Below are 14,519 nucleotides of genomic sequence, written 5' to 3' on the forward strand. Positions count from 1 at the left end.
GGAGCCAAGTGACTTAATGGCTGCAAATGGGTTAGGCACTTGGGATCTTTTCAAAGATATTTCAGTGTCCAAGGAAGTATCTGTTAGAATTTCAAAAGGAGCAAGACACCAATCTTTTCAGGCTCCCATTGTGCACCAGTCTTTATCTTTAAATATCTAAATAGCTTTCTAAATCCAGCCTTCAGCAAAATAAATTCCATTGATTTGTTGACAAAATTAATCCAATTCTATCTGCCTGCTTGTAATGTACTGTAAAACTTATGTTGATCACAGACAGATAAAGAGCTACAAGATTTAAATAAACTATCCTACATCCCACAACAAAAATCTATCTTTATAAAAATATATCAGGTAGGATTAGGCAATGCAGTTAGGCTCCTGAAATTCAGAAACGTTACCTCATGTTCACAAGTTATGAACAACTGTGAGTGCAAACCAGAAGCTAGAGATAAATCTTCTTATTCTTTAAGATAAAATGTATTTTAACAAGATCAAGTATCAGCATCTCGTTTTCCCTCAAAACTCCATATTCCCTTCTCAAACCGTCACATCCTCTAGTTTTTTCAGTGGTTTTCAGTGGTAAGCAAACACCATGAAAATTCTCATGCATGTAATAGAAGCACAAACCATACTTTAGTACTCACTGCGATTTTATGATTCCGCATCATATTATCAAACTCTTCATTAATTTTTTTATATTTTTCTTCTGTATGTGGCGTGAGCACATATGAAGTGTCAGGGTCCGGGCTGTCGCACCCTCTGTGTTCCTTCTTGTTCAGAGCCTAAATAATGAAGTTAATAAAAAGGATCAACAAATAAAAAGTAGAGATAAAATAAAAGTACTTACAGGGCCTCGCTTGAAAATAAAATCACTATCTTCATTTAGTTTGCTGAATCTGTCCTCCGATAGTGGACTGTGCTCAAAGTAATCGTCAGCATCAGGGCTCTCACAACCATTAAGGCCTTTCTTTCTTAAGGTCTGAAATACAATTGGAAAATTCACATACAAATCATACTAACTTGCCAAGAAGTTCTGTATACTACTGAATCATTCAGAGCCACTGAAACTACATGAAACTTTCACAGACAAAACTCACTGTTCAACAGACAGGCTTAGTCTTTCAAAATAGTGGCATAGTACACAAAGAGAAAAGGTTCATTCAGAGGCACAGACTCTCCCAGGTGCCATCTCATGGGTAACTTTAACCTACAACTACTTCATCTCTCCAGTGTCCCATGCAAAACCATGTTCAGACACTGGCTGATGGAGTAAAGTCACCTGATACACAAGGAACATTAAAGCCTATGGCAAAGGATTTAATGTCATCACTGGTAATTAAAGGCCAATTTAAAAAATCAATTTATTAAAGATCCAATAATGTTCAGATTTAAAGAACATAGTTAAACTCTGAGAAACACAGTAGCTAAAATTTCAGATCAAATCCAATAACTGCAGTACATTAATATATGTAACACAGTCTCAGTAGTTTGTAAAGGCAGGATTTTCCTGCGCTTCTGTCATCCTGTATGATAACAAGAACTGCAAAAATGTATAAAAAGGAATTACATAAACCCTCTCTAAAATGCCTTAGTTTGCTAAATATAAGTTTTTTTCAGACTCCTTCAGACTAACTTGAGGCAACTGCTTTATTGGAGTTCCTGTTTTCTGATAGAGAACTCACATCAACATCCCCTGGAAAAAAAAACTCAACCTTGTCTACAACCTAGGCATTACCCATAAGCTACTGAAAGACAGGATATGAAACTGCAGGTCTCGGGACCAAATTTAAAAGGATATTTGTATTCCTTGTTGGTTTCCCTTTTTCATCCTGTTACGCAATCCAAAATCTTTCCTTGCAAGTTCTCATTTATAACAGAACAAGATTAAAAATATTACCCATGGAAAAATCTTCAGTGTTTCAAAAGTTTCAAAACGAAAGCAATATAAATTTTTAAACAGGTACACATTAGCAGTACATAAGGCAGCAGCAGGACTATACAGGCATGAGAGGGGTTGTGTGTTTTGGTTTTTTTGTGAGGAATTATCTACATTCTATAATTTTTACACTAAAACCCCTAGAGATTTGAAATCTGCAAGATGACTTTTCTGCTCCATCAAGAAATTTCATTTGTTCTACAGAAACTACATTTCCATAACACACTGAATTTCTGATTAAAAAACCCAAACATTTTAGTTTATAGTATTCGGCATTTTTTCTTAAAGCACTGTCTACTAATTTTCAGCACAATAAAAAGTACACAAGACTTTCCCACTATTCATATACATGAAAAATACTGCCTGCTTCTACTTCAGTTTTAAAGCAGTACTTTGCAAATTCAATTACGCCATCTGAAATTCTTCAATATCACAGATCACCATAAGCTATAATTCCTTCTCAAGTTTCTTGGCTTGCTTCGTGGATCCCACACAGTATCTGGAACTCCCACAAAAATGTAATCACTAAATCAGCATATGGGGAAAACAGGTGTAGCTCCCTCTAACACCTGTCACGGCACTGATCCTGCTCCTCGAACCAATCAGCTGGACACGTATATGGACTTGGCCATACAAGGGCCGGCTGTTCGGCCTCTCAAGGTCGGAGCCTGTTATCCCTCTCCCAGCCCTTCCCAACAAGTCAGCCTGCCAGTCTTCTACACTTTGATATCAGTAGGAAAAATGTTAACACTGTATAATCTGGATTACACTTAACCCCTGCAACCCACGGAATACTGGAAATAGAATCCAAATATGTCTTTATATGGTGCCCAGTGTCAACAAGCACGCGCAGTGCCCAAGACGCAATTAGACGCTGCATTTAGATACTATAAAGAAATATCTTGCAAGAAATACACATACTGCCTAGTTCACCTCCTTTGATAAACACATTAGAGCAATTTTTATTGCAGCGTGAGAGTTTCATTAGCGCTCCTCCTTTCAACATTCTAAAACGATCAAATGAAAGCTTTTAAGCATAATGCTGCCGATTCATCCTCCCGGATCTCTCTGAAAATTAGACTCCAAAGTTCTAATATAAAGGAAGAGATTTAGTTAAACAAAAATGCATCCTTCCTCTTGGCAACTGGTATTTTTTGTTTGGTTTTGCTAACAATGGGGTTAACTCTGCTTTGACTCATGAGGAAGGAAAATGCCTCAGTATCTCCTGTTTCAGATTCTGGAAACCTTCACTCCAGATGGGGTTCCTGTCATTGTGGAAGGATTTAAGCCACGGTTCACTGTTACAGATAATAAGTCTGGGTCTGATATCCAAAGCTCTGTCTCCTTATCACTAAAACATGAACTGTCACTTTGAGGACCTAACCATAAAAAGACTGCCAACTTTATCATTGCCCAGTAACATAATAGTAAAACATTTCTGCTCCATGGCTCGTACTAACAAGGGAATGCTGTAATCTGTTCACACGGCCAGGCGAAGCCTACGCGAAACAGCCCAGCCTCAGCTTTCTCACAGGCTACAGAGCAAGACATGATAACAGGCCCTTGCTCACGGGAAAACAAGGAAGGCCATGACTGCTGGGAATCACTCTGTGGGGATGCAGGAAAGCCAGACTCCATAAACAAGTGCTGACTCCGCCTTCAACATTCTCTATAACTAAAATTTGTTATTTCTCTGATTAACGTAAATAACTCGCCACTTTGAGCTATTTCCAAGATATCACGGAGACTGCAATTTTATTAACTCTGAAGACTGGAGTGGGGGTTGCGGGGGGAGCGTTAACAGAAAAAAAAAGCCAGATCATTTAAGGAAATGTGCAGCCTTTTGAGTTAAACTGTATTACTTTCCACTTCCTCTAAGACTTGGCCAAAATCACTGGAAATTGTTCCAATATGTTTGCCAACGCACTGTATTGTGCCTTCAGTAACTGAGATTGTGTCACTTTGATATTAAGACTGCATTAACTCACCGATGAGGGAAAAGCACTGATTTTTGTCAGAAAATAATGCAAAGGAAAAAAAAATGAGGAACCTAGATAGGTATGATTTATTTTTTTTTTTAAAGAATGAAGCAAACACAACAATATAGTTCTGTGATACACAAAGTTACTATTACAAGTGTTTCAGACAGCTGTGGTCATCTTGATATTGCAGAACGACTCAGAAGTTTTAAACTGCTTTTGTTCCATGGTGTAAAACTGAAATATGCAAATATTAAAACTATTAGATAAATATTATTTTATTTTTAAAAAATTAAATGGCAGAGTTTAGAAAACAGCTGGACTAACTATGACAGGTTTAAGTATTAAATTCAAGCACATGGTGAAAGAGCCCCAGTATTTTTCTGAACTCGCCCACACATCTGCAAACTACTTTTTGAATTGCACTGCATTTTGCTAATTTAAGAAAAGAATCATGCGTTGGCAGGAAGCATCTAAGAAACAGAAAAAGGGCTTCTTGGAAAATAACAAAAAAATTAGCTTCTCGCTACAGTTCAACATAAATTTTACTGAAACCAATAATACAGATACCAAAGAGTACAAAAATACAATAAAGTTATTTATTGTATGATCCATAAGGAAACAAAGATGATATTCAACCACCACAGTGCAATTATCTTAGCATAAGCTTCCTTCCACAAAATCCAACGGAGAAACATGAAATGCAGGAGCTTTAAGCCTGCTGAGTCTCCACAGCATGAAATCAAGTCACCACCTTCTCCACGGCTCCTTCCAGCCCAGCTGCACACAGCTTCTCTCACACAAAAACTTAAACTGGCTCAATCGACCGGTCAGCAGCAGTTCTGGAAACCAGAAACTCTGAACTAATAAACACAGATTACTGCTACCAGAGATGAAGTTAAGTGACAACCCCCAACTGTCCTCCTCCCCATGAAAGATCCTGGGGTTTATATCCAACTCTGAAAGGACATGTTGCTAATGGTTAAAACAGCACAATCGGCATGTTTTGTGCTCTGATTGAGTGAGTGTGGTTAAAAAGCCAAGACTTCTGATATTAGTGATCTGAGCTCCTTGCCAGCTTTGGCAAAACCATAGAGACCTTGATTATATTCATCGCCACCTCAGGAAATAATATTTTTCTGCCTTAAAACAAAAAAAGTAGGATGATCTCATACATAAAGTATTATGCAGTGCAAAAAAAGTGTCAGTTCATTTATAACATTTTCAGTGTTGGGTTTCTTGTAATATTACACAAAAAGGAAATGGTTGTTGCTATCAATGCTACTATGTATCATGTTAACAGCTCTATTTTTTGCACTTACTATTGGAGCCGGCCAAACAGGATTTTTGTTGGGTGTTTCACCCCAAATCACCAGGAAAAACATTTCCAAAATTTGACTAAGATTGAAATGAAAAGTTATTTCCCTTGGAAAAACAAACCTTTGACTTAAAACCTGTGTCTAGTTCTGCTGTTTCTGCTGTTGCAGTCAGAGCACAGAAAAGCTGTGAAGCAGCCCAAATTTGGAGTAAATACACTTTATGAAATCACAATTTTTTAGAAAGTAAGTATTCCTCAGGCTTGAAGTAATGGAAAGGCTGCACCAGTACTGCCAAATATTACTGTTTCTCCAGTAGGCACGTACAGCATGGTTATCAAAAGGATAACCAATTAAACTGTTCCTGATGCTGGAGAGAGCTGCCACGCAATAGCGGAGCCTGAGAGGACTCTAGTGCCACTTGCATCAAATTCCAAAGGCTCCTCACCCACAAACACAGCTGCCAAGCACTCACACAGCTCTGTGCAGGACAGGACTAAGCATCACATGGTCATCTGCGATGGGAACAGCAATAAGATCACTGAGGCAAAAGATTGTGAAGTTGCAGTCACACCAATAAAATGCAAAAGCCAGTAGCATTAGCCCAGGCTGCAACAGTGCCTTTCCTATCAGTGTTCAGGAACAAAGAAAACGAACTCCTAAAATAGAGATCCCAGGATAACCACGAGCTATTTAGTGGTACCCACAGCCTTCAGGATCAGTCTCACATTCCATCTCTGTAGATGATTAGAGAGATCCGTGCTTTAAGGTTATTTCTCCATGCTTTAAGGGAACGGCTGAAATCTCTGTGGGAGCAGTTTGACAAGCTGACTGACAGTAACAACTTACTGCCACAGAAAGTGCAGGATCCTAGAGACCATCCCTACGCCAACTCTGATGTTTGCTCCAGCCTGAAATAAGTAATTTTTCTTTTCACTAAAATGACAGAAAATTCTCCTTGACCATTCTTTATTTAACTTATTTTTGCTGGGTTTGTTTTCAGTTGAAGCAGGAATAACATGGTTTTCCAATCTATAGGCTGAGCACCATAGGCAGATACGAAGTAGGCAGAAGGAATGGTCAGGTCCTTTCTGACAGCAGCAAACCATTGCCTCAGCCACCGCTGATAATCACATCCTACTTTAAAAGTCACACCTTTTTTCTGAGATAGTCACAAACCAAAGGACAAATACAGTAGTCACAGCACCGGACTCCCACCCAGTTTTTTCATTCTTACAACGTGAAACATCAGTGAGAGAAAAAAGGGCATATTCCTTTAATGCAGTTCAGCTCCCCTCCCACAGCGGAGAAAAGAGTTCAGCTGGCAAGAACTGCATGGATCACTACAGACTTTACATATAGCAAAAAGTCATGCTGAAAGCATGACAACTGCTTTATTATTTGCTTCCTGTTATACTATTGCCAAGAAGTTGAGCCCAAAATCAGACTAGATTTTTCTTCTTTTATAACACAATATACTTCACTTTCATCACCCTGAACAATACTATGGTGTACCATCCTTTACATACAGTAATTTCTCCACTATTATATATAAAACATATTCAAGTATCCAAGGAGTATTCTTAGTCACTGAAAGTTGTGTATAGTTTCTGCGCTTCCTGCAGGTCAGTTTGGCTTCTGAAGCACGTAATTTCTCTTTCTTTTCTCTAGAGTAACAACATAGTTCTGCAAAGTCAGACCTCGACTCTGCACTGCTCGATATACAAATTTTAGCACTGTCTAAAATACAAGCAGGACTGAATCCTACGTGCAGCATAGACATCAAAAGGGAACAGCCAAAGAAAAAACTTATAATTCAATTCAGTAACAGTGGTTTGTGTCTGAAGCTCATCAATATCATTTCTGTAGGCTTCAATTTCTTTTTCCATAGTTAGATGTACTGGATTAATCTACGTAATGTTTACAAATTTTCCTCAGGCTCTATTAATATTCTCAACTTCAACCACTGAAGCATCTGCAAATTTCATTATGAAGCTGTTTTGCTTTCTTTTAAGTTAGGAAGTTACTTAAGTTTAGCCCTAATACTAATCCTTTCAGTACCCCTGACACACTTTCAATTATATTTTGCTATGCTATCAGTTAGAATTTCACGTTCTAAATATAGCCACAAATACATACATCCCAAAACAGCCCAAAGCATAGCGGTGCCCAGCTTTCAAAACTTCAGTTGAAATGCACAGGAGGTCAAATTAGATTATGACAGACATTTCCACGAGCTAAGCAATTTGGAGAGCTAACCTCCTTACAAACAAGACTTCACCAATCTTTCTGATAGGCTCCCCAACCAAAATAATGTGTACTAAGTCAAATCTGAAAAATTCATATACTCTACTTTTAGCTTACTTCAATAGTATTTTCCATTCTTGTGCTCTATTAGTAGTGGTATTTCAAAAGTAAGCAACAGAAATTATGCAAAAATATCTAGACATCAAAAACCCTACAGTAGACCAAAGTACAGTAACAAAAGTTTGCTACAATGACAAGATTTTTTGGCCAAAGGGTTTTACAAACAAAAAAACTGTAGGCCTGCCTAGCATTAGCCCATAAAATAAAAGGAAGAGCCCTTCAAGTAATGCTCTGCCATGTTCAGTTTTAGGCAAAGGTATTCATCATTTACAGATGAAAAATGTTCATGATCTGAAGTTTTATCAGTGTCCCTGTTATATACCACTCTAAGAAAAGACAGTCTTGTTGCAAATGTTGGAGCACTTCCAGTATCTGGCAAATTTTAACATGTATCCCTGGCTTGCATGAAAGCTAGCTGTCAAATTCCTCCAAGATATGATAAAGATGGCACTCAGGATTCAAACTCTCGTTTATATAAAATAACACATACAAAAGGTTTTTAGACATGATATGGTATGAAGCTTAAATCCTAGCTTGAACCATCTTTGCTGTGAAACATTATTTTAAATAGGTAAATCACAAGCAATTACTAAAGAACAACAGTTTTATGGGCTATAAAATCCACTCCTCTTTTTACCCCCTGAATATTACACAATGCACCGGACTAGAAGGTATAGGCAGGGAATTTACTTGCGATTTTAGAGAACACTATCTGTAAACTGTAGACTTTACAATGTAGTTGCTGACCTACCAACAAGCTGGATTGCTCATTCCTAAATGAACTTCTTGAGACTTAAAATTATTACTAATCCATGAGCACTGATACTACCGTTTCTACAGTGAAAGCTAAGTCAAGCTCTCAAAATATGATATTTGATGCATTGGTTTTTGTTTTACTTTCTATACAACTTACTAGTTCATTAAATTTTCTATCGCTGAGCAGGTTTTCATTTTACATGTTTTACAGAAAGTACCATCAACTAGATTTTTCCAGAGAGAGTACTGAATTGCTAGTCTAAGTTGATCTTAATCTTTTTATTAAAAACGAAAGACAAAGTAGATCAGTGTTCATCTTCAAGAAGAAGAAACTATTCCTTAACATCAAATATTATATATTTTATAGTCCTTTCAGGAAAAGCAGTCTGCAACAAACAAATTTAATGGTAAAACCAAGCAAAACAGTTCTATGTTAAAATGTTCAAAACCATATTTTATGGTACGTAAATACTTTTTTCAATCCTTACTCAAGTGACAACACACATATGTACATACACATCCTCCCATATATATCTCTTCACATACTTGCAATAGTTAAAAATATAAATCAGCAACAGCAGTAGTCAACTGAATGCCTCCTTTCAGCAACAGTATACTGCAGATAAGCCATATGGAACATGAAAAGTTTCCAAGCATAGCAACCCATCTGCATAATATCCTTCATAATCGTTTAGAACTTCTGTAGTAAAAATATTATCTCCTACTCATAGTTTGGCAAGAAAAAATTTCTGAACTCCAATTACCATTTAATGATATAAAAAGAATGGGTTTCTTTTGGTCTACCTGCATATACAGTATCGCTATTTCAGACATTTCTCATCCTGAATTTCTCCTTACAGACTGAAAATTAGAAAGGATAACAGAAACTATTTCAAAAGTCTTGGTATTCAAGATAACTTGAAACACCAGCTGAGGTATGTACAACGGGAAGCAGTGAGCCCCTCCAGAAATAAAAAGTAGGGTACAAGCAGACACATCACTATTTTTACTGAACTAAAATAATTAGAATCTAGAACTTCAAGACACAAAGCAGTAATAAGTATGTCACAACCCATGTTTTGAATACTGAACTTCTCAGTTAGGTGTTGAAGGAATACACTTAATATGTTTTTCCTTGCATAACCCTCACTTAAGAGCAAGTTATTCTAAAGCCAAAGCACTTCTTTGAAGACTGTCCTTACCTAACCTGAAAAGGGGGTGGGAAATCAAAGGTGGGATCTAGAGAGTTAGAGAGAAAGACTATATGGGAATCAGGGACAGTGAAATATGAGTAAGCTTTAGTCTTATCATGTGTAATTCATGTCAACATTGGACAAAGGCTGGCTCTGGCATGCTTGATTTTTTTCTTTCTAACAAGTCACTACGCTCAGCAAGTACTGAACAGTAAGTTAATGCAAAAACGAGCAGGGCTTTAAATGGCATTAGTTTGTTACAGTTAGAAGAGCTTCCAGTAGGACAACGTGTAAGAGCTTTGATCTAGAAAAAAATCTTTACAATATTCCCAATGAATCTGGGAGGTTTTAATTAAAAATATATTATTCACTTCCTACTGAAAGTAACAGATAAATAATTCCAGTAAAACAGCATTTAAATATTAATATTCACACTACCGTTAATTCAACTAAGTTAACTAGCATTCCATAGCTACACTATGAATTACAGAAGCTCCCACATGAAATATTACATCACTGATATGACATTAACAAGATCTAATAACTATCACTGGTAACTCACAAAAAGACATTAATGCTATACGGGTATTGATTTATAAATATTATGAAGAACAAGAATGATGTGATATTATAACGACTGTTAGGAGATTCATAGGTCTGTATCACAAGAACTATCACCATAAATGCTTTCTTCAGTCAGGTGATAAAACAGTTACTATGCAAAACATACCAGGTGAAAGGATCAACATGAAGTCTTTTGTTCAGATGACTGTTGAGAATGTTACTGCCTAGATGGGCCACACTACTCGCAGTAGAACACTGGCAACGAACGAACCACAATCTCCATTTTATGATCAGAAGCATCTCACCACACCCACATCTTGGTTACATGACTGGGAAGTATTATGAGGATCTAGACCATTTTTTCTTGGAGGCTAGAGACTCCCCCAGTCCTTTTCTGCTGAAGCACCATCAGTTTAAGGCCCAAACAAGAAGATTATTCAAAAGCAAAGTATTTAAAACCTGCTCAACAGAGACACAGCATGTAAACATGCTGAGGTCCAAAAGGCAAGCAGGAGTGAAGCATCCTATAGATTACACTCTCCCTCCTTTTTAAGTTTATGCTAAAACACTGGCTGGTGAACAGCAATGATCAAGAAGCTAGCACTTCTGCTGTCCCTTCTGCAAGATTGGCAGGGCTGACAGTTGAACCTACCAAACCCATAAGCTTGAAAGTCAAGAGCTGGGTTACATTAACTCTCCACTGAAATCAAGAGTATCATCAGAAAGAACAGTTATTCATCTTACTGTAGTTCCAGGAGACACATTGTTCTGGGGTCTATTCCTCCATGCACAGCTTGGGTAAAGTCACTCACTCTTGGTTAACAGATGCCACGGTCCTCGCTTTGAAATTGTGAAGTAAAAATACACTCTTCTAACTGTCAGTGCAGAATTTCAAAAGCATCGAATTCTGCAGCAACACAAGGGCTTCAGAATATGTGAGACCAGCACAGCTTGAAGAACTTGTTAATACGAGTAAATAATTATGTCTTTGTGTGACTGCCTGCATGAACTCCAGCATTAACAAGCAGTGAGCTGTTACAGATTTTCTTGCAGTCGATTTTCAGTTCTACTTAACAGAACATCTCCACAACAGCTAAATCCAAAACTGGATCTTTGACATGCATTTCGCAAGCAGTGGGTGTGAGAACTGGACTTTGTATGTCTGCCCTATGTATTTCAAAAATAAAAAAAATTCTCCAACCACACTGCAGAATCAGTTGGAAAAACATCACTTGCACCGCTCAGAAACAAATACAGGGTTTTGTAACAGAGGAGAATCACTGGTTTTACGTAGTTGACTGACAGCACCTATCACTAAAAACAGACTCCAAAGAAAATGAGAAGTATGTGTTATTCACCAAGAATACAAGCTATATGCAATATTAGAAAAAAAGCTTCCTTCATTAAGTTTGGATTCTTTGGAATGCGTTACCCAAGTCTGTACTAAAGACAAATATATAAACATGGAGCCTTAATTGCCCTTTGCTTCTAAAGAGGTTGGCAAGTAAGAGGTATAGGATATAGGAATCACTCCAACAAACCCTCATGAGCCAGAGTGCAAGATGGATCCTTGAAGAACCTCTCAAAACACTCATAGTTCCTCCACTTTAAAGTGGATCTTTATTTTACAAATGTCTAGAACGTTTGACATATTCTAGCTTCTACAGTTCAAAATCTATATTTTAATAAAGATTTGTGAGGAAAAATGGAGTAAATATACTACTACTATCAGCTAATTTGCAATGTAAACCAAAGTCAAGGGTAGTTTTCATAGGAAACACATGAGAAATACTTACAATAGCCATAACCTAAAAAAATGACACAGATTCCACATAACAGAAAGTTTTACATTGTAAGACCTCATTCAAAAGCACAACAGCCTAAGTTTCCTAAAATGAAATGAGCAAAAGCGAAAGTTTTCTTTATTCAAACCTCATCCTAGTAACTTACACAGGTGCAATGAAAACAAGTTTTGCTCATATTGCTTCAGGCTGTCAGATATTTTGATTTATTCTAATTACATCTAGATACTGCACACTGCAAAGGAAAGCACAAAAATCACACAAACTAAAAGCAGTTAAGTAACTTGAGTCCAAAATATTCATTATATTCATTAGCACTGTTAGCTATGTCTGTCTTTAATCATTAATATGTCTGGAGTTCAACGAGACAGAAAATTTTATATCATCCAAACTGAAATACTGACAGCCCATGTTACTGCTAGAAACTGAGGAAAGCAGCTTTCAATAGTACTGCTTGCTGGTTAGATGTAGCCTACACTTCAGGGTTACAATGACAGGCTTATACCACGGACTGGCAGGGCAGGACACTGAACAGTCATGTCTGTCACATTCAGAACTGTTCCGAGAACTAAAGCACATCCCTGGGAACTTTACTGGTTAGGAGTACTCTGTAGCTGCACACACAGGTAGCGATGGGAACTGAATCAAGCGATGCTTTAAACTGTTCTAAAGAAAATAGTTATCTGTGCTCAGAAATATTGCTTCCTAAATGCCCCAAAAAGCACCACTCCAGCTCTGCTTAGAACTTAATTCTTCCAGACTATGACTTGTAACAATTCACTTACTAATAGCTACACCTATTTATTGTTATGTTGGGTTTCATGTCAAATTCAGAAAAAAAAGTTAACAGCATTTGATGGAGGCAAGTAGGAGGAGAAGGGAGAAAGTTTAGTATATTAGTTATGTTTTCTCATCAGGTAACTCTAAGAAGCTGGCGGAAAAGAGGGGAAGAAATGATCTCCCGTCCATGAACAGAATTTAAAACACTGGCCAAATATCTAGCTCACAGGACAATTAACCATTTAATTAAGACAACCAGGTCAAACCACTGACAGCTTGTAATGAGGCCTAGAAAGATGCAGCTATTTTCTTTTTACTAATGATATTTGGACCTACATCATTCATTCCCCTCTGAAGAGAGATTAACATAAGGGGGGGTGGGGGGGTGGGGTGGGTGGGAATTCTTGAAGAGAAAAGCATGCTGTTACGACCACCTCCAACTCTTGCTGTCTCTTCTAGATGAAACACATAGTTATCCTGGCTCCTAAAGTACATCCATGTCACCTATTGCAGGGTTGCTTCTGCAGAGTTTTTGGTAGACAAGTACTGTACAAAGGCCCTCTACAAGTTTTTGACACAGATTTAAGATTCTGGTCCTCTCAGCAGCACAGCCTCCTGGAGAGCCATCTGATGTGATTTGAGATTCTACTGATGTACAGCCAAGTAAACTGTCATTCATCAGTTAAGTGATGAGCTTTTTCTGTTAGTTTATTAAAAAAATTAGAACATTACAGCAAATTTGATTTCACACCTTTAAGATAATCTCAGTAATGTAACTGTCATAGGACACAGAGCAATCTGAACTGGAGCTACATAAAACTACCAGTAGTAATACAACAGCTAAGCACAACCATTATTAGCAAGAGGCTTCTGAAACTTTGTATATAAAAGATACATTTTAGACAAACTTCAAATTAAGCATATGCATGCATATATATATATATATATGCACTTTAATTAGCTACTAAAGCTGGAATTCAAAAATTCAGAATACCAGTATAGCACAGTAAATTTGAAACATCAGCATTGTTTTAAGAGGTAGAAGAAATCTAGCATTCTTAACCATTGTCAAACACTAAATTTAATCAGTGGTTTAGATGAGGAAAGTGTAGCTTTATATTATTTGCAGGCAAGACAAAGCTGTTTAGAAAAAAAAAAGTCTATTCTACTTCTGGCAGTTCTTTACATGTATCAGAAATAAAGGAACACAAAATGACAGTAACTAGGAAGAAAAACTTTTTTCTAGCACTGTCAGCTTTCTTCAAGTCACCCAACAATCTGTCAAAAAAAAAAAAAAAAAAAAAAAAGACATATCAACATTAGTCACCAGTTTGCCCAAAGCAACTGTAGCACAGCCAAATAATTACAAGAGTATGCTAAAGTAGAACAATATTACCAAATGCAAGATACGGAAAAATTAATGGTAACAGTGAACAGCTCAAATAAAACAACTTCGGGGATAAAGTGCTAGACTTCATCTGACAAATTTTTTAACAAAAAAGGCAGGGAGAAGGGGAAGAGGCAGAGCCAGACACCACTGTGACTGGTAACTGTTCTGCACAGCACAAAATACACAGGTGTCTTCTGTCACTATATTCTAAATAAATATCTGCTACCTTGACCACATTTTGAACTTTTCAAGGAAGCCATTTCTTCCTGAACCCTGAGTGGGAAAAAGCATAACCTGCTTAGAAGCCCTGTTTATAGTACATACTTTACTAGAAAAAAATAGATTAAAGCTACTGTGCATGTATATACACACACATATATTTTTAGATATCCAAGTTTCTGATTAACCATATTCCAGACCACTAGAGTTTTTATGC

General features: G+C 37.2%; 1 protein-coding gene across 5 annotated transcripts in view; it reads right to left on the reverse strand.

Moving 5' to 3' along the window:
• MEF2A (myocyte enhancer factor 2A) overlaps nt 1-14,519 on the reverse strand; it is a 92,855-nt gene that overhangs the window by 28,452 nt on the left and 49,884 nt on the right. For 2 of the 5 annotated variants that reach the window (XM_040601904.1, XM_040601906.1), the window contains exon 4: nt 645-782. In XM_040601904.1, the coding sequence (XP_040457838.1) occupies nt 645-782 (138 nt within the window). Of the gene's footprint in view, nt 1-644; nt 783-847; nt 980-14,519 lie in introns of all 5 variants that reach the window. The other 3 variants (XM_040601905.1, XM_040601907.1, XM_040601908.1) reach the window with 2 other exon arrangements.

The sequence above is a fragment of the Falco naumanni genome, chromosome 7, assembly GCF_017639655.2.
Source record: "Falco naumanni isolate bFalNau1 chromosome 7, bFalNau1.pat, whole genome shotgun sequence".
Classification (NCBI taxonomy): domain Eukaryota; kingdom Metazoa; phylum Chordata; class Aves; order Falconiformes; family Falconidae; genus Falco; species Falco naumanni.